Raw genomic sequence first — 26,497 nt, 5'->3', positions numbered from 1 at the left:
TGGACCAAGGTAAAAATCGACTCTAGCCAAATCAAACTATTCTATCATGCTATTCCAATCTATGCAGTCCATAGGAGCCTTCCTACCTAGAGCCATGGACACCACAAAGATTATTTGCCACCCACCCAGTTCCATCTTGCCAGAAACCATACCATACCGGAACGTCCAAAGCGCCGCCACCAACACAATACCCGTCTAAAAAAAATAGAGCATTGATTTCAAATAATTGACTATTTGGAAGTCAAAGGAGGTCTCTTTTCTTTTTCCAACCCAACATACGAATCTTCTCGTAGACTTAAACGACTTGTGTCTACATCCCCTAAATCTTCCTCACAAACCCACCCCATGTCAAACGCATATTGTAATACGTCTCCCGCACAGCCCAATCCTAGTTCTTCTTCCTCTTCACCCTCTCCTTCGCCTTTTTCTTTATCATCACTTGCGCCATTTCCAGGTACCCAATCTGGATCTATAAGCCACCTCAACTCCTCCGTCTCCCTCACCCATGCCTGTCTTCCCGGTTTCCCCCTTCCTCCTTTTGGCGCCACCTCCGTCAGATACTCCATTAAAAAGTATAACCACAACACATTACTATACGGCATATATTCTTCCCAAGAATGTTTCTTTTGTTTTATAGAATCTCGTATAGCTTTTGAAGGTGTGTTGGCGTTGGTATTTGAGAGGCCGCCTGAGAAGAGATAGGCACGCATTCGACGGTAGGTATCGAATTGAACTCCGGCAATACTGGAGGGTTCAAAAGAGGAGAAGACAGCAGTATCTGACTCAAGGTTGTAGAAGACTGTTTCGGGGGCTGGAGAAGGATTTGAAGAGGAGGAAACAGGATAAATAGTGGCACGGGACAGGCCATAGTCGAGGATTGTTATTTCGAGACCTGAGTTGCCAAATTTGTGGGGCGATGGTAGAGCTTGGGTTTTGCTTTTTGATTTTGATTTTGATTTCGGTTTAGGAGCAGCCGATGGAGGTGTGCGTTCAAGGATACAGATATTGTTCTCGTGAAGATCGCGGTGTTCAAATTCATGTTCCATTTCTGCCCTTGCGAGAGCGATGACGACACCTAGAAATATGTCCCACAGCTGATCGACATTCTTTATTGGGTATTTCTCCAGAACATGACCTGCATCACCAAGTTCGATAGCTAGAAAAACCGCATGTTTGGAGATCTTATTTGGGTGTGGAAAATATGACTCCCCACCAGCGTCCAAGTGTCCTTCGTATGCTGTTACAAACGCTGGTGGTGGTTTACCTTCTACTATGTGCGCGTCTTTAAACTTCACAAACCCTGGGATCTCTGTAAGTGCGTTCATAAGACGCATCTCAGATACGACAGTGTCGACCTTGATTGCAGTATCCGATTTCTTTGATGTTGGATCTGTAGGAACCTTGAGGCGTAGAAGTTTGAGAATCGAGGACCCGACTGGGTTTGTTATACGAAATACTTCTGCATAAGATGCTTCGGCAATTTTCTGGATACTCGAGCCTGGTGCCAGAACATCGTCCCAATTTTTAGTAGTTAGCGGGTAGCCGTTGTCTTTTTCGTAGGCAAGCAGAAGAGGTGAGAGAGAGGCTGCGAGGCGTGGATTGATAGGAAGTGGCGTAGGGGAGAAGGAAACTGGTGTCTGAGGAATTGAGACTTCTATTTTATGTTCAATTGGTGCTGAATTTTTCTCTGAGCTGACGATCGTTTCGAAAGTACTTTCCGCAGTTGTCTCGTCTAAGAGATCCGGGGCATCTTTGGAAGAAGATTCTTGACCAATGTTTTCAAGGTCAAGAGTGTTACTAAGAGTATTGACACGAGCTTCTAGACTCGTCTTCTCAAGAAGGACGGTCACCTCGTCGGTACTTTCTAAAAGATTTGTATTTTCTAATAGATTCGTGATTTCCGCAAGTTCTCTCTGTGGAGATTGTGATTCGGAGGTTGTAGTGGAATCCATCTTTGCTGAAGCAACTGATTGAGTCGTGGATCCAAAAATGGCTACAGCTGCCGCACTTGCAGCAGGACGCTTCTTCCCATATTTTCGGGTCATAACACTATTGACAGTCAGCGAGTGCTTCTTGTTATTTCTCCCACAAAAAGACGTGTGTAAAAATGTGGGCAGGTGTCATGATGAAAATGGAGGTTCGTGATTTGAAATTTGAACTTCTGTAAATCTCCCAAAGCTGGTTAATACTTGAACGCCAAACGAAGGTACCCAGATACTCTATGCATCCCACAGCTTTATGGAATATAGAGGGCCTCAAGGAACTACCCAGACACCATCCATTTATATTTTTGCATTGTGAGGTCCCATCAGTTTGTAGTTTGTTCGTGGCTTTGGCTTGGAAAGTAACCAGATCCCAGCCCATAGTATACACTTACAATGTAGTGACTAATTCAATAGTTCCTTATTCTCTATCAGTGATTTCAAATATGGATAGTCAATAAATGTGCTTGGAAGCATTAGGATCAATATCTGTCTGAATGGGCATGCTTTGCGTAAAACTTCATGTTACCATATTTGGTAAAGAAAGGATAAACTTCGGGATTGTGGTTGTCCAAGAGACGAGTGAAAGGCGGTCAAAACTTGCTCGACGGCAGAACAACACCCTATTACATTAACCTTGATACAGTTAGCATGGATATCGGAAGTAATTTACCCACAATCTCAAGCTTCGAAACGAAAGCTCCAGCTCACCATCAATTCAAGATCAATTTCACCAACAATGGCGGCATTATTGAATGGTCTCTTCGGAAGCTCCGAGCCATCTGCAGCTCCTGTTCAAGCTGGAGATTCTGGTAAATTAGCACTCAATGCTTCTTCGTACCTGACATACACTAATTTTATCTATCAACAGATTTCGCAGATTTCGCTGGAGCTCCAGATCCAACTCCAGCTTTCTCCGCAATCCCTTCGGCGGCTGACTACACTGGACCAGTAGCAACTCCTACTGGCGCTGCAGTTCCTTACACGAAATGGTACAACGTTCATGAGCGACATTCTCTGAGCGAGTTTAAACAAGAAGGTATCATTTTAGGTCTGTTAATTGTCCTCATTTCTATCCACTTGTTCGGAACAGGCACAAACCGCAAGAAGGCGAAAAAATGGATGGCCGCACACGCACCAGTTCTACGCAAGGAATTTGCATTAGTTGGATTCGGTGGCCGCGCTCCAACGACCCAGGAAATCGAAGACAAAGAAGCCGCAAAGTCAATGGCTAAGCAACTCGAATTGCCCGAAGATCTGTTGAAGGAGAAATCTCCACAAGAATACGCAACCTATGCGACTGGTCGTCAAAATATCGCATTCCTTGATGTCAACGTCAAACTTCTCAAGCGTTACAATCCCTTCGCACTCGCTATTGAGTACGCGTTCAGTCTCTTCTTCGACACCGTTGCAACACCTGTTGAGCGTATGGAAGCCATACTTTATCCTTTTGATGGCAGAGAGAACCTTACTGTTCCTGGTCAAGCTCCTGGTGCACATGAATTGCGCAAAGATACCAAGAGTACCTATGATAACTTCGTTTGGGCTATTGTGAACAAGGAGACAATGAAGTCACTTCGTGATGACAGATATGACGTCTCCATCACTAGCACTAAGGATAGTCCTAAGCTTCCAAACTGGGCCACCGTCATGAGCGAGAGCGCTGAGGTTACCGACTTTTTGCTTACTCCCGCATTAATTGAGGCAGTGGAATTGGCTGGAGATCTACTTGAGCATCTCATCATTACTGATCAGCCAATTGACCGACCTTTGAAGTAAGTACCCACATGTTATATCCTAGCCTAGGAAGGTCGTTTAACTTACAATCTCCACAGACTTGATGATACTGTTCCAAAGAAACGTATTTATCTATCCATGAAACTTCCTTCCGGTGACGATTACTCCCGAGTTCTTCCTCTCTTTGAACACTTCATCAGAATCACGGATCAACTTGCATCTGGCGCTCATTTTCGACCGGAAGTCATGCGTAAAGTGCGCATGACCCGTGAAGATACAATCAAGAGACTTCAAAAGGCTGATGAGGAGGAAAAAGCCGAAGAGCGTGCACTAGAACGTGAAAAGGCCAAGAAATTGAAGAGGGATCTTGAATTGAAGGGTCTTGACGCCAAGGCACAAAAGAAGTACCTCGAGAAGGAGAAGGAAAAAGAGATGAGAAAGGCTCAAAAGAAACAAACTCAACGAGGATGATTTTGTCTATAATATGATTCATATATTACGTTGAATGTATACAGGTATGGCAAAATCGTGGATTTAAGGACGGGATCGGCGGCGGCGGGTGGCATGGTACGGGGGCAGGTGAATGATTTGTATGATATCAAGTGTAAAAAACTAGTCATATACATTTACTATTTATTCCCTAAATTAATGAGCAAAGTTACCCATTATCAATTCACAATTCTAACTCCAAGCCTGCCGTGTGCATAACAACCTTGAAATTTATGGGACCAGAAGCTCGATGCTTATATAATGAATTGTATTATGTAATCTGGATTCTCAACGACATCAGACTAATCCTACAAAGCACCATGCAATCCTGGCCCCCTTCTGATACATTCCTTGCATTCCGCATCAGCCTGAAGATGAATTCTGAATAGTCGAAGGTCGAAGGTCGTCTGAAGAATTGAAGACTCACGCAGGCTTCTTCAAATGCTGTATGCTGAATGTCCTCATGCAAATAGGAGATTTTGAAGACTGAAATGATAGTATGCGAAAATTGGCAGTAAGACTTTCGAGAAGAAGGTTATTACTAAATGTCGAATGTCTGAAATGAAGCTGACGATTCTACTGTATTATTTGAGATTCAATGGGATGCTGGTATTGTATGCCGAAAAGCGGAAGTGGAGTTGGGCATCTCCGGTCACGATTAGAGGCTGCTTCGAAAATTGAAAATTGAATGCTTGAAATAGAACGGATTATTTCATGGTATATTTTGAGGCTTTAGATATCTTATGGGAGAACATCGTTTATCTTTTCACAAACCTCGTCGTCTTTTCCCACAACTCCTTGACTACGATTCCAACCGATCTCTCTCTCAACATCCGAGCCTTGTAATAAACTCCTGAACCCTCGAGCCCAAGCTCTTTCAAAATGTCCCATACACGAAGCTTCTCTCTCTTTGTCTGAGCCAAGAGTCGCAGATACGGATCCAGTACTGCGGGATCTGCAGCGGCAGATGCTTTGACTATTCCTACGCATGCTCTGATCCATTGTGATATTCGCTCTGTGTCGAGTGTGGCTTCATGCTGGCGAAACTCAATCGTACGCTTGGTACTTTCGACGTTATGACTTGGTTGTAGATTGACAAAGTTGTAAGCGCCGCTGTGGATGCAGATAGTGTCAAGAAATTCGCGCACTGTTGGAGGTGTCCTGGTTAAAATCCATTCGAGTACCTCTTCTTCTGGGTCTTTGAGAGATCTTTCTTCGATCTCGCGACCCAAATTGGAACAGCGATGGAAACTTTGACAGAATGGATTGAATCTACGATGAGGAGGGTGAATGGTCTCAATCCATTTCTCTGTAGTCCAGAGAATGCCCCACAAATTCCTTAAAGTTTCGTTGTCGAAAGCATCAACTCCGTTGCCGACATATACATGCAAGCCCATCGATTCATTTGTGACGACTTTATAGGTGGAGGCAATGATCCCCCAAACCCGTTTAACATCGCTTAGCGCTTCCTCGCTGAAGTAATAAACAGGCGATTTGATTTCGAGCTTATGGTAGTCATAGATTGACTCATTTGGGAGGTCAATACTGATGTCAGTCCCGATAATCCACTTGCTGGTCATTTCGTTGGTATACCCAGTCTTCTGATATTCTGCATCATCCATATGTATAGCTGGGAACCCAGCGCAGCTAAGGGTCTGTGCAATATTTTCATACACACAAAACCGGCTCTTTGCTCTATATGAGCGTTCTGCGAGGGAACTCTTCCCAAAGTTCGCTGGTCTTGGATCATGTTCCAATGGAGGTGAGTTAGCAGGACGACTAACTCCGTAGACTCTACGGCCATCTTTTGGTGTTGGGTTTTGGCATATGTCCCTTAGAGTACCAACAGCAATCTCCAATTCCACACCAAAAGTTAAGCGTGGTGATTTGCCAGTTGATCCTGGCTCCGGGTATGTGTCTCTCAATCCCACATGCGAGATGTCAAGAGTCTCGGCTTCAGCGTGCGACTCGAAATTGACCTCCACCATGTGAGTTGTCGGGTCTCTCTTGGTATCAATTGAATCCATATTGACAAGCTATGACTTTCTTCCACAAATTCTCCGCGAAGTGTGTTGACTGTAAAATAGCTCTGAGCCAAGCGGGCTTAAGAGATTTGACCAAATGGATATGGAGAAGGAGTTATTGAAATATGGAGTGATTCTTTGAAAATATATTATGAGATCGGGCGGTCGTGGTGGTACTTGAGTTCAAGAGTTTCCTTCGTCAAAAAGAAGATTAAAATCTTTGTCTGGGTTTACTGATGGTAATCATTTTTTGGTAAACTGAAAGTTGCAGTCGCCTGTGATCCTCACTTCATCTCATGTAACCAAGATAAGAACTTTTGTCTGGTGATGAGAGCTAGTGGTTTGTAATTTTGACATCGGCAGGGCGAGCATTTCGGTGCCTCACAGCCTCGAGGACATATGAATTGTTCACATCTCGAGATTTTTGTCACAAGTTGTGTCTTTGGATCGAACCATTGTAACCTTTCAAATAAAGAGGGTCAGTTGTTATTATTTGGATGCGGGATATTGCTTCTTATTAATGAGAATCCCTTTCAGGGGCTCGGCTGGTGTTGATTGTGGTATCTTTCTCATTTTCCTTCACTTTGGGAACGGTTTTTATTCCAATTTTCTTTGTAGATAGCTGACTGCCTATCAACCAAGTAATTTGTGCAAGTAATCCTGATAATGACCTTATGATGCAATATTTTCAACTTTATTCCAGGGTTGTGATTGGTCAACGAAAGGAATTGTGAAAAGTTGCTTGCTTTGAGACTTCACAAGTCCTATACTGGTGGACTTGTTTTTATTTTTGTCGTCCTGTAGTACTCTAGAGAATATGCTAGCAGTGACATATTTGTAGTGAATCGTCCGTCGCTGAGCTCCTGGGCTCGGTGGATTTTCTGCTTGGATATAGTTGAGGAAGCTGGATATTCTGTGGACTAGTTCAACAAGATCTTGTAAAGCATGCAAAAGCAAACGGAGGGTTCAATCCAAAAATATTCAGAAACACATTCTTTTCAACCTGGAGATCGGCAATAGGTATCGAAATATGAGCCTTACGAGAGGGTCTCAAATTGCTTCTGCAATGGTATGAAAGCGCATGCAATCCTTGGAGCTTATTAAAATCAGCATAAGACTCTTGTCAACGAGAGGGATGCGATTTCTTACCCCAGTATGATCATCCTGATAGTACTCGTTAACTTTCAACTTGGAAACTCACGAAAAACTCTCTATCTCGACTCTTTCGAAAATTGCAGTCAGTTTCACTCACTGCCCTGGAAGAAATACAACTATTCGTCGGCCTTCGATTGAACGTGTTGTGTATTAGCGAAGTCGTAGATGACGCAACTATCATTCTTGATGTTAGTCGCCGCTTGACTGACATTAAGAAAGTTGGTTTTCAGCACTGATATGAACGTCTTTTCGAATCACTATATGAAGCGACAGTTCTGTGGGCGGTTTCTTACCCCTGTCTAATATATAAGCTCTCGGCAAGAACGGACATGTCAGCCGACAGCATCTACAAGACGGACGAGCTGTTGGCCAGCCGCATGAATCGGTATGTGTTGTCACTTCATGAACATTTGATACCATTTGGAAAGCCTTCATAAACGACGGTGGATTGTTTATTGATTCCAGGCCAAACATTACGGTTATGTTTATCTCCAGAGTGGCATCCAAGATACGTCTGCTAAGAATGACAAGACCACTGCGCAGCCTTGAATGTGCCAATAAATCTTTTGGACTATGTAAAGCCTTTCGATGTACCAAGATACAGTCTGGTGCCCGCCGCATACTTTCAAAGTATACATTTTGATTCGATGCGCAAGGATTGGTATCGTGAGGCTTCGCGCTTTTTTTGCTAGAGGTTGCTCGACCTGGGACAGGTTAGTATTTTGCGTCACCTCCTCGAGCATTTATATCACTCACCCTTGTTTTATCCTGATCAATAATTACATTAATGCTGGTTAACCAATAAAGATATCGACCTTGCCTTGAATATGAAATCACCATCATTCCGACATGTAGCTTTTACAGTCCTCATCCAAACATATCACAAGCTCAAAGTAGTGCGATATTCAACAAACAAGGCTGGCACTCTCTGAAATTTGTTCCTGAACTTGTTAATTGTGATCCGAATCAAGAGACAGCTTCTTGCAATGTGATCGTGTGTGCACGTTCTGTCCCCAAGCTATAGTCTCTTAACATTCCTTCATAGTAAGAGTTGGTGTACGACTTTCCCAAACTTCTGACTTGAGTTACCACTTTTGCTGAGGGCGTCAACAATCACTGAGATGTAAATCGACGGCAGCGATGACACCTACAACTGTGAAGTTGAATCTAATTTACATTCCAATGAGTCTAGAAAAAGTTGAAAGAAATTTGAAGGTCTTTGCTTGGAGAATTATCCTTGAGTCAAAATGACTTGTAAGAACATGGTAACATATTTTGGAGAAGGTTTGCTTAGTGAGGCTAGCGAAATATTACAGTGCAAAATTTTAAGGTATTGCAGATATTGCAGATCGATTGTCTGTATTGAATTTGCAAAGGATTGTGGGAAAGAGTAAAAGATCAAGGGAAATTGAATCAAATTTGTGTCCTCGGTTAGGACCTAAGCAGGCGGTAGGAAGAATAAGAATGTGGCAGTTCCCTGGATTCAAGCTTGTTTTAGGAAGAATAATGGGATTGTTGAATTCCAAGCTTGCTTGAATAACTTGGAATTGTAAATCATCTGGACTTTGAAAAACTACCCGAGAAAGAAAGCTGGAGTTTCTTTATGCCTTTAGTGCATGCATTTTGGTCTTTCCTCACATACCGAATAGTCTATAAATATTGTTTTCACTGGCTCATCAAATTGTAAGATGAAGAATTTGGTCTACAACTTGAAATCAACCTTGTTGACTTGGGTAAAACAAGCCATTCTGTTTCTCCTTGATATCGTGAAAGAATATAGATGGAGAAACAACTCAAAAGTTGGAAATCGAGTATAGGAGTAGATTCATGACAAGAACTTCAATTCTGATATGGATGTACAACCCCCACCCACTTTTACATCGTAAGCGACTTATCCACTCTACCCCCCCTTTCTCACTTCAATGATGTCTTCTAAGCAGCCCGTGACCAAGTCCGCTAGATCCTTCTGCATGATGTATCCTCAACCCTTGATGGGGCGACAACCTTCGTTCCCTCGGTATCCTGAAATACCATGATGTAGAGGGTGATGCGAAGATTGATGTGGTAGGTGTATATCATGCGTTGTGGACACAATAGTTCTGTGTATGTATGGTTCGACAATAATTGGCATGCTGGCAATGCCGCAATTGGAGCGATAGGTGGGGGAAGTATGCTGCGAAAAACGATAGGAATGTCAGAAGGCATTTTGTGGTGGATAGGGTGTTGCAGAGGGTTGTATGAACGGATTCGGGATAAGTTGGCTTACGCGATGACCCGGGGTGAATCAGGAGGACGTGAGTGGGGCGGAGGAGATTCACTGGCCATACCAAAGCAACACATCATAGGAAGAGAATAGCCGCTTTGATACTTGGGAAGTTGAGATCAAAGTATGAATAACAATTGCTGGCTATTTCAGAAAGTACGCTTTCTGGGATGTTCAGACCAATTTGAACTTTTGAACTGCGTGAAGGATTCATTATGAATGGATGTTTGTCCTGTTATACGGTGCTCATTGTGATACATAGTACTCAGTGGAGTGGTACTTGTGTCTTCCATTTCGTATTTTGACAATAATTGCGGTTCTCCGGAGAGACGTTTGATAGACATTTGATAGACATACTTCTTGACGCACTATACTTACACCTCGTGTTATTGAACTCATGAAGCATGGAGCTACTTGCTGGTTTGAGCGCTTGCTAGAGGCGCAACCATGTTTACACAAGTAGAAGCGGGGCATAGGTTGTATCAGACTCACTAACGATTACAAGAGTAGAATTCGTGCTTCTGTTCAAGATTCTCATGAATGTCTGCTTCCATGTTTGTAAATTTGAAAGTTAACCGAAACTCATTGAAGTCATTAAAGTGCGGGGCACTCGATTTGATCTGAATTCTACATCCATTCCGGTGTCATCCTCACAAAAGTCGGTTTGACATCGAGGACTCTCTGATGACTAGATAGTCCTTCTGTCCCAAAACCTGCCGCAGCAGATTATATAGAGTTTCTTTATGTATGCCTGGATGAGAAGTAGATTTTGTACACATCTCTATTGATACATGCCGAATTTCTTCGAACCCCGCGGCTTATGCAACTCCTCTCGTAGAGGTTTTTATTCCATGTTAACAACAGCTCCCAATTCCTTCAATGTTGCAATAATTTTCTCGGCTTCCTCCTTTGGCACACCCTCCTTCATCATCTTTGGCGCACTTTCGACGAACTTTTTACTGTCCACCAAACTTAATCCCAACATGCTCTTGATCTCTTTGATAATCTTAGGTTTTGCCCCCGCATCAAATGAAGCCAACTTCAGGTTGAACAAAGTCTTCTCTTGTTGTACTGGTGCAGCGTCTTCCTCCTCAACTGGTGCAGCGGCTTGGGCAGGACCAGCAGAAAATCCCCCCATTGGCATATCGGGAATATTTAGTCGTGACTGGAAAACGGGTTGATCAGTGACTGCGAAAAACTTCCTCAGGCGCATATATTTCGCAGAAATTGCCTTACCTTTAAGCTGGCAACTAAATCAGCTGTCTCTAATAAAGTCAATTGACTGATTTGGTCTACAATCCCGGAGATCTTTGGGTTCGCTGACGCTGCCTCTGTGGATGCCCATCTCGCGGAAGGATTTCTTCTTTGTGCAAGGGAAGCTGTGGAAACGCGGAGGGATGAGGATGGTCGGAGAGATCGTATGCAGCTGCGAGCTGCGGACTGGCAGGATAATGACATCGTGTGTGGGTATGGGAGGCGATATGATAATATAATCTATAATTGTTGATGAGGACTTTGTAGACTTTCTGCATTGTGGAGCTAAATTTCTAGCGCGTCGGTGAAACTTCGGCACCGTCAAAAAAAGTTGATTGCGATTAAGAAAAAAAGTTCGAGATAGTTGCATAGAAATAAACAATTGATATCCCACGATTTTCATGATTGAACGAAATGGAGGCCATTCAGGATGGAAATAATCCTGATATAACCATGGAAAGCAACCTACAAGCAAACCTTCCAGAGGAAATTCTGGAAATCGTTAATCTTCAACAATCCCCTCACTTCCTCGAAACTCTCGCCATATCTGCATTGAAGCCCAAACAAACACTCAAATTATTCACATATTTTAATTCCTTAATCGCGGACTCAGCTGCAAGATGGGTTGCCAATTCGCATCCTGGTACCCAAAAAAATGAAGTTATTGAAGCATTTTCACGAATACTATACCTTGCGCCGCACCTGAATACCTTTCTCGAAAAATATCTCTCCGAAACTACACCTTCTATAAAGAATGGCCCTTCTCGCAATATAATAAGCCTGGGAGATGGTGCAAGCGTTCTGGGCAATGGTCTATCTGATCTGGCGCTGCAACGAATTCTGCTGGCAACATGGAGACTTCTCAACTTCGACAAGCAGGCCTACTCTGGGACAGTTTCGAGCTCCGCGATTCAAAGCCTTCTCGGACATACTGATTTAGCAGTTCGGTATCTTGCGGTAAAAATCTTCTGCCAGCTTCAATTCGCATCGGACGATAGGTTGGAGGCAATGGTCGCAAAATTTGTTGGAAATACAATAGCAGTAATGGGGGACTTCGACGGCGAAATGGTGGACTATGGATTCCTTAGTATCTTCGAAGAAAAGCGGCTGAAAAATGCTGCTTTGGATTTGAGCGCTGGAACAGGGATGTTTCAATCCCAAAAGGTATTGCAGGAGTTTTCACCACTGGTTGTTCAATATTCAGATGTGCTCTTACCTCGTCCAAATGGCTATCCTTCGCAGCCATCTAAACTCATATCAACAACCACAACCTCGCGTAATAGCGAATCTTTTGCCAAGGCCCTTATGTCTTCATCGCCAATCTTGCTCCACGGGTTAGCTGGTGCAGGAAAGACTTCGTTGGTCAATGACTTTGCACGGGAACTTGGGATGGATTCAAGCATGGTTACACTTCATTTGAATGAGCAGACTGATGCAAAAATGCTTATTGGCATGTACGCTACAGGATCTACACCCGGATCTTTCACCTGGAGAGCAGGAGTTCTAACCACAGCTGTTAAGGAAGGGCGTTGGGTTTTCATCGAGGATCTTGATCGCGCTCCCAATGAAGTTATCAGCGTAATACTGCCACTTGTTGAGAGAGGCGAGCTTCTAATACCAAGTCGAGGTGAAACTATCAAGGCCAAGGCAGGTTTCAAGCTTCTTGCGAGCATTCGAACCTCTTTGAATGTAAGTGGCGGAGAGATTCCACCAGCATTACACATGCTTGGAGCACGAATGTGGCAGCGTGTCCCTATCCATATGCCAAATCAAGACGAATTCCGAGAAATCATCGAAGGTACTTACCCAATATTGCGCCAATTTTTGCCTGGAATTATCAGCGTTTACGAGCGGCTCTACACACTCTCTATTAAGCCTTCTTTTGCATCCAAAACTCGAACTTCAATAGGCCGCCCAATAAGTCCTCGGGATCTTCTGAAGTGGTGCAGAAGACTAGCAAGTGTTCTTACATCATCAGGATCCAAGACCGGCAGCGAGCCTATAACCGACAGCACAAAATATGAGATGTTTTTAGAAGCCGCCGATTGCTTTGCAGGAAGTCTACACTCCGAGGAATCCCGGAGATCGGTGGTTTCATGCATTGCTGAGGAAATGCACATTGATCCTCAGACCATGGAACATTTTCTTACTGGCCACATTCCACGTTACGATGACGGCGATAACGAGCTTTTGATTGGTAGAGTGCGATTGTCTAAGAAACGAAGTAGTCGTGTCACGAAGCCCACTAAAAAGAGCCGTCCCTTTGCGAATACAACGCATGCCAAAAAACTGCTTGAACAAGTCGGAGTAGCGGTCCGGATGGCTGAGCCAGTCTTGTTGGTTGGAGAGACTGGTATTGGTAAGACTACTGTCGTACAGCAGCTTGCAGATTCGTTGGGTTTCAAACTTACTGCTGTGAACTTATCACAACAAAGTGAAGTCGGTGATTTGCTTGGAGGCTTTAAACCTGTCAATGTCAGGAGTCTTGCAATCCCACTCAAAGATGAGTTTGATGATCTTTTTGCATCGACAGGCATTTCTGCCACAAAGAATCAGAAGTACATTGATCAACTTGGAAAGTGCGTTGCAAAAAGTCAATGGAGCAAGGCATCGAAATTGTGGCGTGAGGCTCCCAAAATGTTTGAAAAAATCATTTCTGAGCTTGCCAAAAAAGAAGAAGCAAGTATGCCTACAAACTCTGAGCAACCAACAAAGAGGCGAAAGACGGAGTCAAAACTACAGTCACTGTTGAAATTGAAGTCTCGTTGGTCAAGGTTCTCGCAGAGCTTGGACCAATTCGATATTCAGTTGTCTGCAGGCTCCAAAGGGTTTGCTTTCTCATTCGTTGAAGGTAACATTGTTAAAGCAGCTCGCAATGGAGAGTGGGTACTTCTTGATGAAGTCAATTTGGCATCTCCAGATACCCTTGAGAGTATAGCTGACCTGTTGCATGGTGGTACTGGTTCTCCCTCAATTCTTCTTTCTGAAACTGGTGAAATAGAGCGGATCCAAGCACACCCAGACTTCCGCATATTCGGTGCCATGAATCCAGCAACAGATGTTGGAAAACGTGATCTTCCTATGGGACTGCGTTCTAGATTTACTGAACTCTATGTCGATAGTCCGGACAAGAATTTAGACGATCTTTTAGCTGTCATTAAAGCATATCTCAAAGGAACAAGTAGCAATGACGAAAGGGCTGCTCATGATGTCGCTCGTCTTTATATGAATACAAAACGTCTCGCCGAAGAGAAGCGATTGGTTGATGGTGCAAATGAAGTACCGCACTTCAGTTTGCGAACACTGACTCGTGTTCTCTCCTACGTCACCGAGATTGCTCCGTCTTATGGCTTACGTAGGGCGCTCTACGAAGGTTTTGCGATGGGGTTCTTGACTCTTCTTGATCGAGAATCCGAAAAAATGCTTATGCCACTTATTGAGCACCATTTGTTAGACAGCCATGGCAACCCACAAGCTCTTTTGGCTCAGACGCCAAAACACCCAGATGATGGAAAACAATATGTACGATTCATGAACAAGAAAAGAGATCGTCAATATTGGATGCTTCAAGGTTATGAGACCCCTCAAGAGCAACCTCACTACATTATCACGCCATTTGTTGAGCGTAACATGCTCAACTTGGTCCGTGCAACTTCAACTCGTCGCTTTCCAGTTTTAATTCAAGGTCCAACTTCATCCGGAAAGACTAGTATGATCGAGTATCTTGCTAAGTTTAGCGGAAACAGATTTGTGCGAATTAACAACCACGAACATACTGATCTACAAGAGTACTTGGGCACTTATGTCTCTGATTCGGACGGAAAGCTGCGTTTTCAAGAAGGTTTGCTCGTTCAAGCTCTCCGTCAAGGCCACTGGATTGTTCTCGATGAACTCAATTTGGCTCCTACCGATGTTTTAGAAGCACTCAATCGTCTTCTGGATGACAACCGTGAACTTCTCATCCCAGAAACGCAGGAAATTGTTCGTCCACATGAGAACTTTATGCTCTTCGCAACACAGAATCCTCCGGGACTTTATGGTGGTCGTAAAACTCTATCTCGGGCGTTCCGCAATCGTTTCCTTGAGCTCCATTTTGATGACATTCCAGAAGATGAACTCGATTTTATCCTTGAGAAACGAAGTCAGAAGGTTGCGCCATCAGATTGCCGAAGAATCGTCGCAGTATACAAGGAGCTTTCACGCCTCAGGCAGTCTACACGTCTTTTCGAACAGAAGGATAGTTTCGCTACCCTTCGTGATCTTTTCCGATGGGCACTACGAGATGCTGACAATAGGGAGCAGCTTGCCGCTAATGGGTACATGCTACTTGCCGAACGTGTTCGCAATTCGGAAGAGAGGGCAGCCGTCAAGGAAATTATTGAGAAAGTCATGAAGGTCAAAATTGATATAGATGATCTTTACGGTAACAATCTTGCAGAGATCAAAGCCTACAATTCAACCACGAATTCGCAAGGTGTAGTTTGGACACAGGCAATGCGCAGGCTTTATGTATTGGTTGCTCATGCTCTTCGCAATAATGAGCCTGTGTTGCTTGTGGGTGAAACCGGATGCGGTAAGACTACTGTATGCCAGATGCTAGCTGAAGCATTTGGAAAGACTCTTCACATCGTAAACGCACATCAAAATACAGAGACAGGAGATCTTATTGGAGCTCAAAGACCAGTACGAAACAGAGCCTCTGTCTTGGAGCTGCTCAAAAAAGATCTTCTGCAGTCGTTGGATGGGGTTGGTCAAGGTCAATCGGATTCTGAGGATCTCGACTCATTGTTGGCTACATATAAATCTCTTCCAGAAACATCCGTTTCTCAGATACCCATCGATCTGTCATCGCGAATTAAACTCAATCAAATCAAGGCCAAGGCACTCTTCGAGTGGTCTGATGGAAGTCTCGTGCAAGCTTTGAAGGAAGGTCAGTTCTTTTTACTTGACGAAATATCACTCGCAGACGATTCAGTGTTGGAGAGATTAAATTCCGTTTTGGAGTCACATAGAACAATTTTGCTGGCAGAGAAGGGTGTAGAGAACTCGTTCGTCCAGGCTGCTGACGGGTTCCAATTTTTTGCGACTATGAACCCTGGAGGTGATTACGGTAAGAGGGAATTGTCACCCGCTCTTCGAAACAGATTTACGGAAATCTGGGTTCCAGCCTTGTCAGACCATGCAGATGTCATTCAAATTGTGGAAGCCAAGTTAAATCCCAAGATGAAACAATTTTCGGAGCCCATGGTCAAGTTTGCAGAATGGTTTGGTGAAACATATCGATCTACATCCTCGACCTCAATATCTGTTCGTGATATCTTGGCATGGATCAAATTCATGAATGAATGCTCGACTACCAATCCCCACTACGCTGTTCTTCATGGTGCGGCTATGGTTTATATTGATACCCTTGGAGCAAATCCAGCTGCTCTCTTGGCAATTAATCCGGAAACGATTCATGAGGAACGTGCAAAATGCCTCCATCAATTGGGTGCTTTACTCAACCATGATGTCAATGCCATATACTTTACACCAATACAATTTCAAGACCAGGATAGTCACATCTCCATGGGCGGCTTCCATGCTCCAAAATTGGCTGGCTCTGACAGCGACCCAGGGTTTGCCTTCGATGCGCCTACGACGAAACTCAACGGCATGCGTGTACTTCGTGCCCTCCAAGTTCAAAAGCCCATACTTATCGAAGGTAGCCCTGGTGTTGGCAAGACGACCTTGATTGCAGCATTAGCACGTGCTTGCAATAGACCGCTGACTCGTATCAATTTGTCAGAGCAAACTGATCTTATGGATTTGTTTGGATCAGACGTTCCTGTTGAAGGTGCCGAGGCTGGACATTTCGCGTGGCGCGATGCTCCATTCCTTCAAGCAATGCAACGAGGAGAATGGGTACTTCTAGACGAGATGAATCTTGCCTCTCAATCGGTTCTCGAAGGTTTGAATGCTTGTCTTGATCACCGTGGAGAGGTCTATATCTCAGAGTTGGACCAGACGTTCAAACGCCATCCGAACTTCTCTGTTTTTGCCGCTCAAAATCCTCACCACCAAGGTGGCGGCAGAAAGGGTCTCCCCAGTTCTTTTGTGAATCGATTTACTGTTGTCTATGCTGATGTGTTTAGAGATGATGATATGAAACTAATTTGCCAGCATAATTTCCCTTCTATGCCACAGGAATTAATCACAACCATCATCGATTTTGTCACCCGACTAGAAGACGAGATTGTACACAAGCGGAAGTTTGGCTCCCAAGGCGGTCCTTGGGAGTTTAATTTGCGAGATATCCTTCGATGGTTGCACTTGTTGACGTCGTCAGCTCCATTCCTTGCTAATCGAGGCCCAGCCGATTTTTTGAATTTAATATTTCGACAGCGTTTTAGAACTACCAAGGACAGAGAAGAGCTGGATGGAGTGTTTGCGCAGGTGTTCGGCTCAGATGTACCATTTCGTCAATTCTATCAGAACATGAGCTCGGCCGCCTATCAGGTAGGAATAGCACACATGCCACGACATGTACTCTACCAACGCACTGCATTTCCACAAGTTGACCCTGTTAACCGCCTTCCGGAGTTGGAGTCGCTAATCATGTGTGTCCAACAAAATCTACCTTGTATTTTAGTAGGATCATCAGGCTCTGGAAAGTCTACACTTCTTGAGCATGTTGCTGCTGCTAGTGGTAAATCTCTCACGGTATTCCCTTTGAACGCAGACATCGATACCATGGATCTAGTAGGTGGATTTGAGCAAGTTGATCCGCGACGAGCTGCCAGCAAATTTTTACAAGAGCTTCTCGAGTTTATGGAAAGTCGTATACTTAGCACAATTCCCCAACAGATTCCCGAAGATGCAATCAAAGTTCTCGATATTTTGAGAAAGGATGCCATGAATTCCTCTTTCTCTTTCCAGGAGATTTCTCTCCATCTTCGACAGCTGGAACAAGCAAGCTCGTTACCAGAATTTGGAGCATTGGCAGAGACGTGCGAAACTTTTTCAAGTCGCCCTATGGCCGTCGAGAATGCCAGGTTTGAATGGGTAGATGGCATCTTGATCAAGGCATTGGAGCAAGGAAAATGGTTAGTGCTTGATAATGCTAATTTATGCAGTGCTTCCGTATTGGACAGACTTAATTCGCTACTTGAACCGAATGGATTTCTTAGTATCAATGAACATTGCGGACCAGATGGAGAGCCAAAGATTGTCAAACCACATGCCGATTTTAGAATTTTCCTAACAATGGATCCTCGATTTGGGGAGCTATCGCGTGCTATGAGAAATCGTGCGGTTGAGATTTTCCTGGGGCCGCTCTCATCAGAGAACGACCCCAATACCGGCACTCAGTTTTCTATTCTGCCAGAAGCCACACTTCAGAGATATCGCCAAGTGTCAAAAGTTCTAGACCTTCAATGTTCAGATCTTAGCCAGGCAGATCTTATCAATCGTATCGCACTCGATAACTTGGCTTGGTCCGATTTACCTCTTCTTACAAGATATGCTGAAAGCGTGGCCCGAAGTCTTGAGCAACAGGGGATACCTACCACAAGATTGTCGACAATATCTCGACAATATATGCAGTTATACCAGTCCGAAGACAGCCGCGATTTGAGAAATGCCGTGGGAGAGTTATTGAATAAAGTTGCGAAGAAGACCTTGTTACCCGCAGGCTTCAGTGACGCACAGGTTAGTGACCGTGCAGTCCCTTTCATAGTTAAACAATGTACTGATAGCGCAAATGAAAAATGTAGATCATCCATCCTCTCCAAAACTCGCCATTGGTGCCATTACTGCAATTCGCTTCCAATGAATCTCAGGTTTATTGGATTGCAGCATGCCTGGAGTATAAACTTCAAATTGCAGCTGCATTAGAGGCCCATCAAGAACAGGAATCTGTCATTGAAACCCTTAAGCCTTCCCAAATGAACCGCCTCCAACGATCTATGGTTAGTGACAGAGTAGCTTCAGTAGCAAAGGACTCCACCTTACGAGTCTCCCACTTTTTGATGCATACACTTGGATCCATTAATTCTTATTTGAATGTTCACGTTACGGCAAATGATAGTTGCAAGGTAAGTTCTCAGACAAACATCATTGCACTTGCTTGCGTTCTTTCTAATCCCAATCTAGTTCCGAAAGCAAATTATCACTTCTCTAATTCGCTATTGGTGGAGTACCTTCAATCTTGTCACTGCGTCAACGTTCGAAGAAGCGACATTCCAGTCCCATTTGGCAATCGGAAATACAGTCATGGAGGAACTTATCAAGAATAACCCTCTGGTTGATGAGCAGAACTCGCTAATCACAACCTTTGTCTCGAACTTACAAACAAGTTTCGCTTCCGGATTCAAGTTGACGACGGGACTAAGCATGGAGTTGCTCTGGAAGCAACTCCGGCCTATCGTTCCCACCAAATTCGAAGTCATGCAAACCATGGATCAGATGGAGAAACTGGCTGTGAGGTTTGATGCTCTGCGATGGAAAGCTTCAATCTCAGTCGCTGAGCTTGGAGGTATCATGACTTCCCTCGTGAAAGCACATCAACTTCTCTTGTCCTCGGATGTGGATGGAGCTGCTCTCATTCAAACTTTGACATCGGAGATTGAAACCCTCGAGAAGACTGTTGACTCTGAGGAGGATAGTCCGCGCCCGTTCTTACATGACCAATTCGAAGCTCTGAGACAATTTCAAGTTCTTGCAGCTCTGGCATTAAATCATCAAACTGGTGATATGGTAGACATCGAAACCGTTGTTCTTGCCGATCATCCAATCACGTCACAAATGCGTCTGAATACATCAAGCACAACTTCATGGCTGCTACAGAATATCGACTATTTATGGTCTGGTGATCATGGCCTTCAGCCTATTGCAAACAGCTTTTCAACAGATTTCTTGCATCAAATGAACATCATCAGCGAAGTTGACCTCAAGTCACTGAGGTTGCTTGAGTCTGAGCTGCCTGTCATGGCAGAAAAGCTTGCAAAGTCTAGTGGAATAATATCCAGCAGCCAACTGGTGGCTATCAATCAAGTCCTTTCTCATCTCACGTCGACAATTATCGGCGCACACGGTGAGCAAATCACAAATGATTATCTGAACAGAAAAGAAATTCTTGCTTCACAGGATGTTACTGAAACCTGGCACAAAATCACTCTAGAAAACCTTTATGAAGCGATTTCCGCTCATCAAGCAAAACATTTCAATGACCAGTCATTAATTAATACAGATACCAATTCCGATATTGAAATGGCAATTTTCGCCATGGAAGCTGCGATTAAGTCGCCTAGAGATAATATGCAGTATTCGGCTTTAGCGTGGGTCCATTTTGCTGTGGGCTGCATTTCCCTTTACGTCCCCGATCGAGCATTTGATCCCGACAAGAGACAGCGACTTGAGCAACAGAGGCACGAAGAAGTAATCCGGGAGTTGCAAGATAAGCTCGATGCCCTTCAAAAATTCGAGCGTCTCTTCTCTGGCCAAGAATCGAATCTCCGCTGCCAACTTCTTGAAGCAGATATAGTAGAAATTGGTGCCCCTCCAGAAGCATCAGAGCAAGTTTATCGGCCAGCAGTTTCCGAGTTGGACAAGCTTCAGGGTGAATTCAAGAACCTCTTGAAAGTTGTTCTACCCTCGCCTGCTATTGCATCAAAAATCTATCAATATTTGATAAATGACGATCAAGATGTCTTGAACGAAATCAAACTTATTCAGAACAACGTCCTTCAAATTATACGTCGTCTTTCGGAACGCTTTCATTCATATAGCGATCTTACCACACCTGTGATAAATATTCTTCGCTGTCTCCAAATAGGATTGTACATGGCGGCACTCGTATCAAAGGATCCATCAAATAATAGCAAGGCAGCTTTGGCTCTAAGTAAAGCAACGCCATTTTTAGGGGGCACTCCTAGGTCTATCGATGAAGAGATTGTATCTGGTCAGCCATTAGAATACTTGACATTGATGGCTACTACTACGACAATTGAGAGTGTTGATTCCATAGATTCACAAACCCGTGAAGCACTCTTTACGTCTATTCATTCATGTTACGAGCAATGGACCAAGAAGCTTGACGCCGATAGACTTGAAGGGGAAACGAGGTCGGGCTTGTACAGATTCCGCGGAAGTGCTGAAGACGAAGACGAGATCGACCAAGAACAATTTAATGAGCTTTTCCCCTCATATGATGAAGAGAATCCAAGCGCGTCAAGTGCCATACCACAGCAACAAAATGTCAGAGATATTGCTGTCTCTTTAGCTCGTGTACACGGCGATATTTTCTTGGGTGGACCATTACCATCTGAAAGTATCATGTCTTTAATCAAGCACATTTCTGCCCATATGGGCAAACTCCATGGAAGTGACTCCGGATTTGGGGATCAGAACAGGATCAAATCTCTCCTTCCAGGCTCGCTATTACTACTAAGTGATAAGATTGACGCTTTGAGTTCTTCCGCCACGGTCCCGGAAAATTATAATTTCTACACCGACGCAAATCTGCCGGAGACTCGCAAGTTAGTCAGTTTGATTCATCAAGTGCAAACAAGATTCAGAGAACTCCAAGCTGTGGACGAGATTGCGCACATGCAACCCCTTGAAGATGTCATGATCTCATGTAAAGAATTGCTTCAATTCCGTCACACGGAGCCACTTGCGAAGATCATAACCAAGGTAGAGAAAGTTCATGGCTTCATGCACGAATGGCAATTTGGTGGATGGGCAAGTCGTGCAAATTCTGCACTCCCTCTATACGACAATTTGACTGCTACGATAGTAAACTGGCGTCGTCTCGAATTATCAACATGGGCCAAATTGTTTGACATGGAAAACAAACAGTGCGACGACGATGCAAGATCCTGGTGGTTCGTCGCATATCAGACAATTGTTGCCGGTCCACTCACAATATGTGAGTCTGTTGAAGAACTCAAAGCATATGCCCAAAAGCTCCTACAAGATCTTGGGACCTATTTTTCAACAGCTATAATGGGCCAATATGTGCAACGTCTTAAGTTGTTGAAGCAACTAGAGAAACACGTTGATCTTCTTGTATTGGACTATCCAAACCTGTTTATCATTGCGAGCGCTCTGGCCAATTTCATCGCTCTTTATTCGAGGTACGAAAAGTCAGTAGAGGATAGCTTGAAGAGGGGTCGAGTATCGCTAGAGAAAGCCATGCGCGATGTGCTACTTCTTGCAAGCTGGAAAGACACAAATATTGTTGCCTTACGCGACAGTGCCAAGAGATCTCATCATAAGCTTTTCAAAATTGTTCGAAAGTATCGAGCACTACTTGGCCAATCTATGGACTCACTTATCAAACAAGGACTCCCTGATGAAGTCGCTGCCAATGAAGCCGGCATAGGCTACCTCTCCCCAACACAATTTCCAACCGTCGACCAATCTGCCCTCGCATTATGCGCTTCCACAGTTCCTAGTTGGACACAAAAACCCAAGAGATTTGTCAATGTATCTAACACCGTCAGTATGATGGTAGATAAAAGTCAATTGCTTGCGTCTTCGGTGGACGGATCAAGCTATCTTGAGTCATTCCTGGAGAATATCATCACGTCAACATCGGAGTTACAAAAAGCCACTCCGTCGGTCCTTACGGAAGACAACAAAGATACTGTCAAACATCTTAAATCTCAAAAGCGCAAACTCTTCGCAGATACATTGAAAGACCTTCGTCAAATGGGAATCAAATATAACTTGGGTGCCAACGCACTTGCCAAGCAAGACTCACTGTCTCTCGTTCTGGCAAACACGAATTATATCTCTCCAAACGGCTCTCAAGATCTAGAGTACTACTTTCACAAGACAGTGGAGCTTGCTCCAAGAGCAAGAGAGGCATCAAGACAACATTCTGACGATCTAAGTGGCGCAGAGGTAGCTAGAAGTACTGGATTCTTGGAAGGCTTGTTGCAAGCTCTCTTGGACCAACGCAACAGTCTCTCAAATGCAATGGCAAACATGACGGTCTTGCGAAATGTCATTAAAATGGCGAAGGGACTTTGGGCTCCGGAAATATATGAGCTCAAGACAACTAGTACAATCTCTAACCACGAGAATGTTCTGCAGTGGTTGCCAAACATCCTGAGTGTTGGACTGGAGCTTGTTAACACGCATGCAAAACTTGGAAAGATTGATGCTAAACCAGTTGTGGAAAGCTTGTCCTCGTGGAAAGATATATTCGTTGATCTTCGGACCAGATGGTCTTCGTCATCTGTTCTACCATCTGGCATTGTGTCAACTCAACGCTTAGAACTCGAAATGGCTATCAATGATGCCACTGAGCAGCTAAAAATTGATTTGGGAAATCTTATCGAGCAACGTCCAGACCTAGGGTTCATCCTTGATCAAATCTTACCTTGGACTGCCATCAACTCATCATCGGCCACAGCTATTTCTACCAAGACTCTCCTGGAAGATCTCGACCAGAAGCTTTCCACTGTTTGCAACACAATCTTAGCCGCCGTGGAGAAATATCACAAATCCATTGGCGATCTGCCGACGTCAACTGAAGATCAAGGTTGGCTCATCAAGAGCGATACTACACTCTTAAATAGCATCAAAGCTCTCCACTGTGACAATGTTGCTGAGCAAATTAAGCAATCCTTTGCTATCCTTCAATGTCTCAATCTTGCAGATGACAATGTTAGTCGAAGCGCTGGTGCGATATTTGCAGTTGCCCTTCCAATCATCCAACAATACTATAGCACATTGGAAGAAAGCATTGCTCGATACGCTACGTTACATCGTTCAACATGCAAAACTTCATACATTCTTGCCAAGACTTTTACACAAATTGCATCACAAGGTTTCTGTACACCATCAGAGAAACAGGATGCACAAGATGGCAAGACCGAGAAATTAGAAGGGGGAACTGGACTTGGCGATGGAGAAGGTGCTGAGGATATAAGCAAAGATATTGGAGAAGATGAAGATCTTGATGAGTTGGCTCAGGAACCAAACAAGGAAGAGAGAGGAGAAATTGAAGATGAACAAGATGCGGTTGATATGGCTGATGGCGAGATGGAAGGTCAAATGGGAGAGGCTGAGGAGAAAGAAGATGAGGAAGGCTCAGGAGATGAAGAAAAAGATGGTGATGAGATGGACGAAGAAGCTGGAGATGTGGATGATTTAGACCCTAATGCAGTGGATGAGAAGATGTGGGATGGTGATAATGAGCAAGCTGAGAAAGATCAAGAAGGGGATGAATCAAAAGGAAAGACTTCCAAAGACGAGCAAGTCGCGGCTCAAGAAAACAACAAAGAATCTGGAGAGGGTGATGAGGGTAATGATGGGGAAGAAGAGGAGGAGGAGATGGCAGGAGCTGAGCAAAGTGAGGAGGTTCAGCAACAAGATGATGTAGAAAAGCATGACCCACATGCCGATGAAGGGGATGCTTTGGATTTACCTGACGATATGCAATTGGATGGAGAAGAGAAAGAGGGGAGCGATGGTAGTGATGATGGGATGGATGATGGGATGGATGATCTTCCGGATATGGAAGACGAGGCCAAAGAAACAGATGAAGTCGCAAATGATGGAAAAGAAGAAGCGGATGCCGAGAATGCCGATGGCCAGGAAGATCAAGATATGGGCGATGAGATGGATATTATTGATTTGGATGAAGAAAAAGATGCAGAAGGGGAGAAGACAGAGGAGGCCGGCGAGAAAGCTGATGAAGAGCCAGAAGAAGAACAACAACAACCGGAAGATCAAGAAGGTTTGTTGCGTGATCGCGAGGATGAAGCAACAGCCGATACCGAGAACGCTGTCCCAAGTGATGTTCAAGGTGTTGGCGAGGATCAGGACGACAATGAAGCCGATAAAAATGCCGACTCCAACAGCAAGGCTCAAAGAGATGATGGTGGTCAAGGTGGCGATTCATCTGAGAACAAACAATCAGCTGCCGAAGATGGTGAAAAGGGTCGACAAGCTGCAGGTGATGCGCCACAGAACACTCAAGATGACACTGAAGATAGCCCTACTGCCCAACCATTCAAGAAGCTTGGAGATGCTCTCGAGAAATGGCATCGTCAACAATCCCAAATTAGAGAGCCTACTGAGCAACAAGACCAAGCTCAAGATCAGAACATTGATATGGGAACAGAAAGCAATGAGTTTCAACATTTGCAAGACGAAGACGCTGAAGCGGACACTCAAGCCTTAGGCACTGCTACAGAAGAACAAGCTCATGCTCTTGATGAATCCATGGCTGTCGATCCGGAAACTCAAGACATGCCAGAGATCTTCCAGCCAGATGAAGTTGATAAAGATGACATTGACGAAGATGTTATGGATCTCGAAGATGATACTCTAGAAGCAAAGGAACCATCCAACGCATATGAAGGTCGAGCAGGTGCTTCTATCCATCAAGCCAATAACAATATGGATGACAATATGGACGACAACACTCACGCTCAAGCCAACGAGGATATGGATGAAGATATCGAAGAAGTTGACACACAACTCGACAACACTCATCTTGATCCTAGTACCACTATTTCTGTTCGATCTGCAACCGAAGCTCGCGCTCAATGGACTCATTACGAATCCATCACACGTCCACTTTCCCTGTCCTTGACTGAGCAACTCCGATTAATCCTCGCTCCTACACTGGCAACCAAAATGCGAGGTGATTTCCGTACTGGTAAACGCCTTAACATCAAACGAATCATTCCTTACATTGCCTCTTCGTTTAAGCGCGATAAGATTTGGATGCGTCGCAGTATCCCTTCCAAACGTTCTTACCAAATCATGCTCGCTGTCGACGACTCCAAATCCATGGGAGAATCCGGCTCCGGAAGTCTCGCAATGGAGACATTAGTCATGATCTCAAGATCTCTCGCTATGCTTGAGGTTGGTGAGATATGTGTCGTTGGATTTGGAGAGAACGTTAAGGTAGCACATGAATTCGATGTGCCCTTTAGCTCTGAGGCTGGACCTGTTATCTTTGAGAATTTTGGCTTCGAGCAATCGCGAACAGATATCACAAGACTCATTCGCGAGAGTGTCAATTTGTTCCGTACCGCGAGGCAAAAGGCATCATCATCTCCTGCGGATCTTTGGCAAATATCTTTGATCATCTCAGATGGTGTTTGTAGTTCTTCCGAACACGATAATATCAGACGATTATTGAGAGAAGCGGAGGAGGAAAGAATACTGATGGTATTTGTGATTGTGGATGATGTGAGAACTAAGAAGAAGGGAGAAAGTGTGTTGGATCTTAAGGAAGCTAAGTTTGTGAACAATGAGATGACAGGAAGAAGTGAAGTGAAGATTGAGAGATATCTGGATACTTTCCCATTTAGATATTATGTTGTAGTCGGAGATGTAGGAGAATTGCCAGGTGTGTTGGCGGGAGTATTGAGACAGTGGTTTGGGGAGGTTGTTGGCAGTGGCTGATAGATGGTTTCGAAGAGTGCCTATATTAGACTGTACATTTGTATTGATACTTTTTTGCGGTTCGGCATATTTGCAGGAGCAAGGGAGTTAGCTGGCTGATTTGTGGATAGTTTGGGGTTTAGCTGTCTGTATGGAATTTTGTAGATCGCAATGAAAAGTTATTTGATTTTCCAACTGCT

At 44.2% G+C, this 26,497-nt stretch overlaps 5 protein-coding genes across 5 annotated transcripts; 2 read left to right on the top strand and 3 right to left on the bottom strand.

Moving 5' to 3' along the window:
* Window positions 1–230: 230 nt before the first annotated feature.
* Bfra_004211 (putative haspin protein kinase protein) lies at window positions 231–2,045 on the bottom strand (the record flags this gene model as incomplete). Its single annotated transcript, XM_037334617.1, has 1 exon — window positions 231–2,045. One exon carries the CDS (start codon window positions 2,043–2,045, stop codon window positions 231–233), a length of 1,815 nt encoding a protein of 604 aa, XP_037193151.1.
* A 676-nt stretch (window positions 2,046–2,721) lies between these two features.
* Window positions 2,722–4,190, top strand: Bfra_004210 (putative duf1682 domain protein; the record flags this gene model as incomplete). Its single annotated transcript, XM_037334616.1, has 3 exons — window positions 2,722–2,794; window positions 2,854–3,757; window positions 3,818–4,190. 3 exons carry the CDS (start codon window positions 2,722–2,724, stop codon window positions 4,188–4,190), a joined length of 1,350 nt encoding a protein of 449 aa, XP_037193150.1.
* A 776-nt stretch (window positions 4,191–4,966) lies between these two features.
* Bfra_004209 (uncharacterized protein) lies at window positions 4,967–6,235 on the bottom strand (the record flags this gene model as incomplete). The annotated part of the gene is made up of 1 exon (XM_037334615.1): window positions 4,967–6,235. The coding sequence occupies one exon, from the start codon at window positions 6,233–6,235 to the stop codon at window positions 4,967–4,969; it is 1,269 nt and encodes a 422-aa protein (XP_037193149.1).
* Window positions 6,236–10,494: 4,259 nt separating this feature from the next.
* Bfra_004208 (putative mitochondrial 54s ribosomal protein mnp1 protein) lies at window positions 10,495–11,124 on the bottom strand (the record flags this gene model as incomplete). The annotated part of the gene is made up of 2 exons (XM_037334614.1): window positions 10,887–11,124; window positions 10,495–10,815 (listed from the first exon to the last, which is right to left on the bottom strand). Exons 1-2 carry the CDS (start codon window positions 11,106–11,108, stop codon window positions 10,495–10,497), a joined length of 543 nt encoding a protein of 180 aa, XP_037193148.1. The 5' UTR covers window positions 11,109–11,124.
* A 194-nt stretch (window positions 11,125–11,318) lies between these two features.
* On the top strand, window positions 11,319–26,318 carry Bfra_004207 (putative denitrification regulatory protein nirq protein; the record flags this gene model as incomplete). The annotated part of the gene is made up of 3 exons (XM_037334613.1): window positions 11,319–18,593; window positions 18,659–18,979; window positions 19,038–26,318. 3 exons carry the CDS (start codon window positions 11,319–11,321, stop codon window positions 26,316–26,318), a joined length of 14,877 nt encoding a protein of 4,958 aa, XP_037193147.1.
* Between the last annotated feature and the right edge of the window lie 179 nt (window positions 26,319–26,497).

Source organism: Botrytis fragariae, assembly GCF_013461495.1.
Source record: "Botrytis fragariae strain BVB16 chromosome Unknown tig00000050, whole genome shotgun sequence".
Classification (NCBI taxonomy): domain Eukaryota; kingdom Fungi; phylum Ascomycota; class Leotiomycetes; order Helotiales; family Sclerotiniaceae; genus Botrytis; species Botrytis fragariae.
This window is presented reverse-complemented; position numbering and strand designations above follow the sequence as displayed.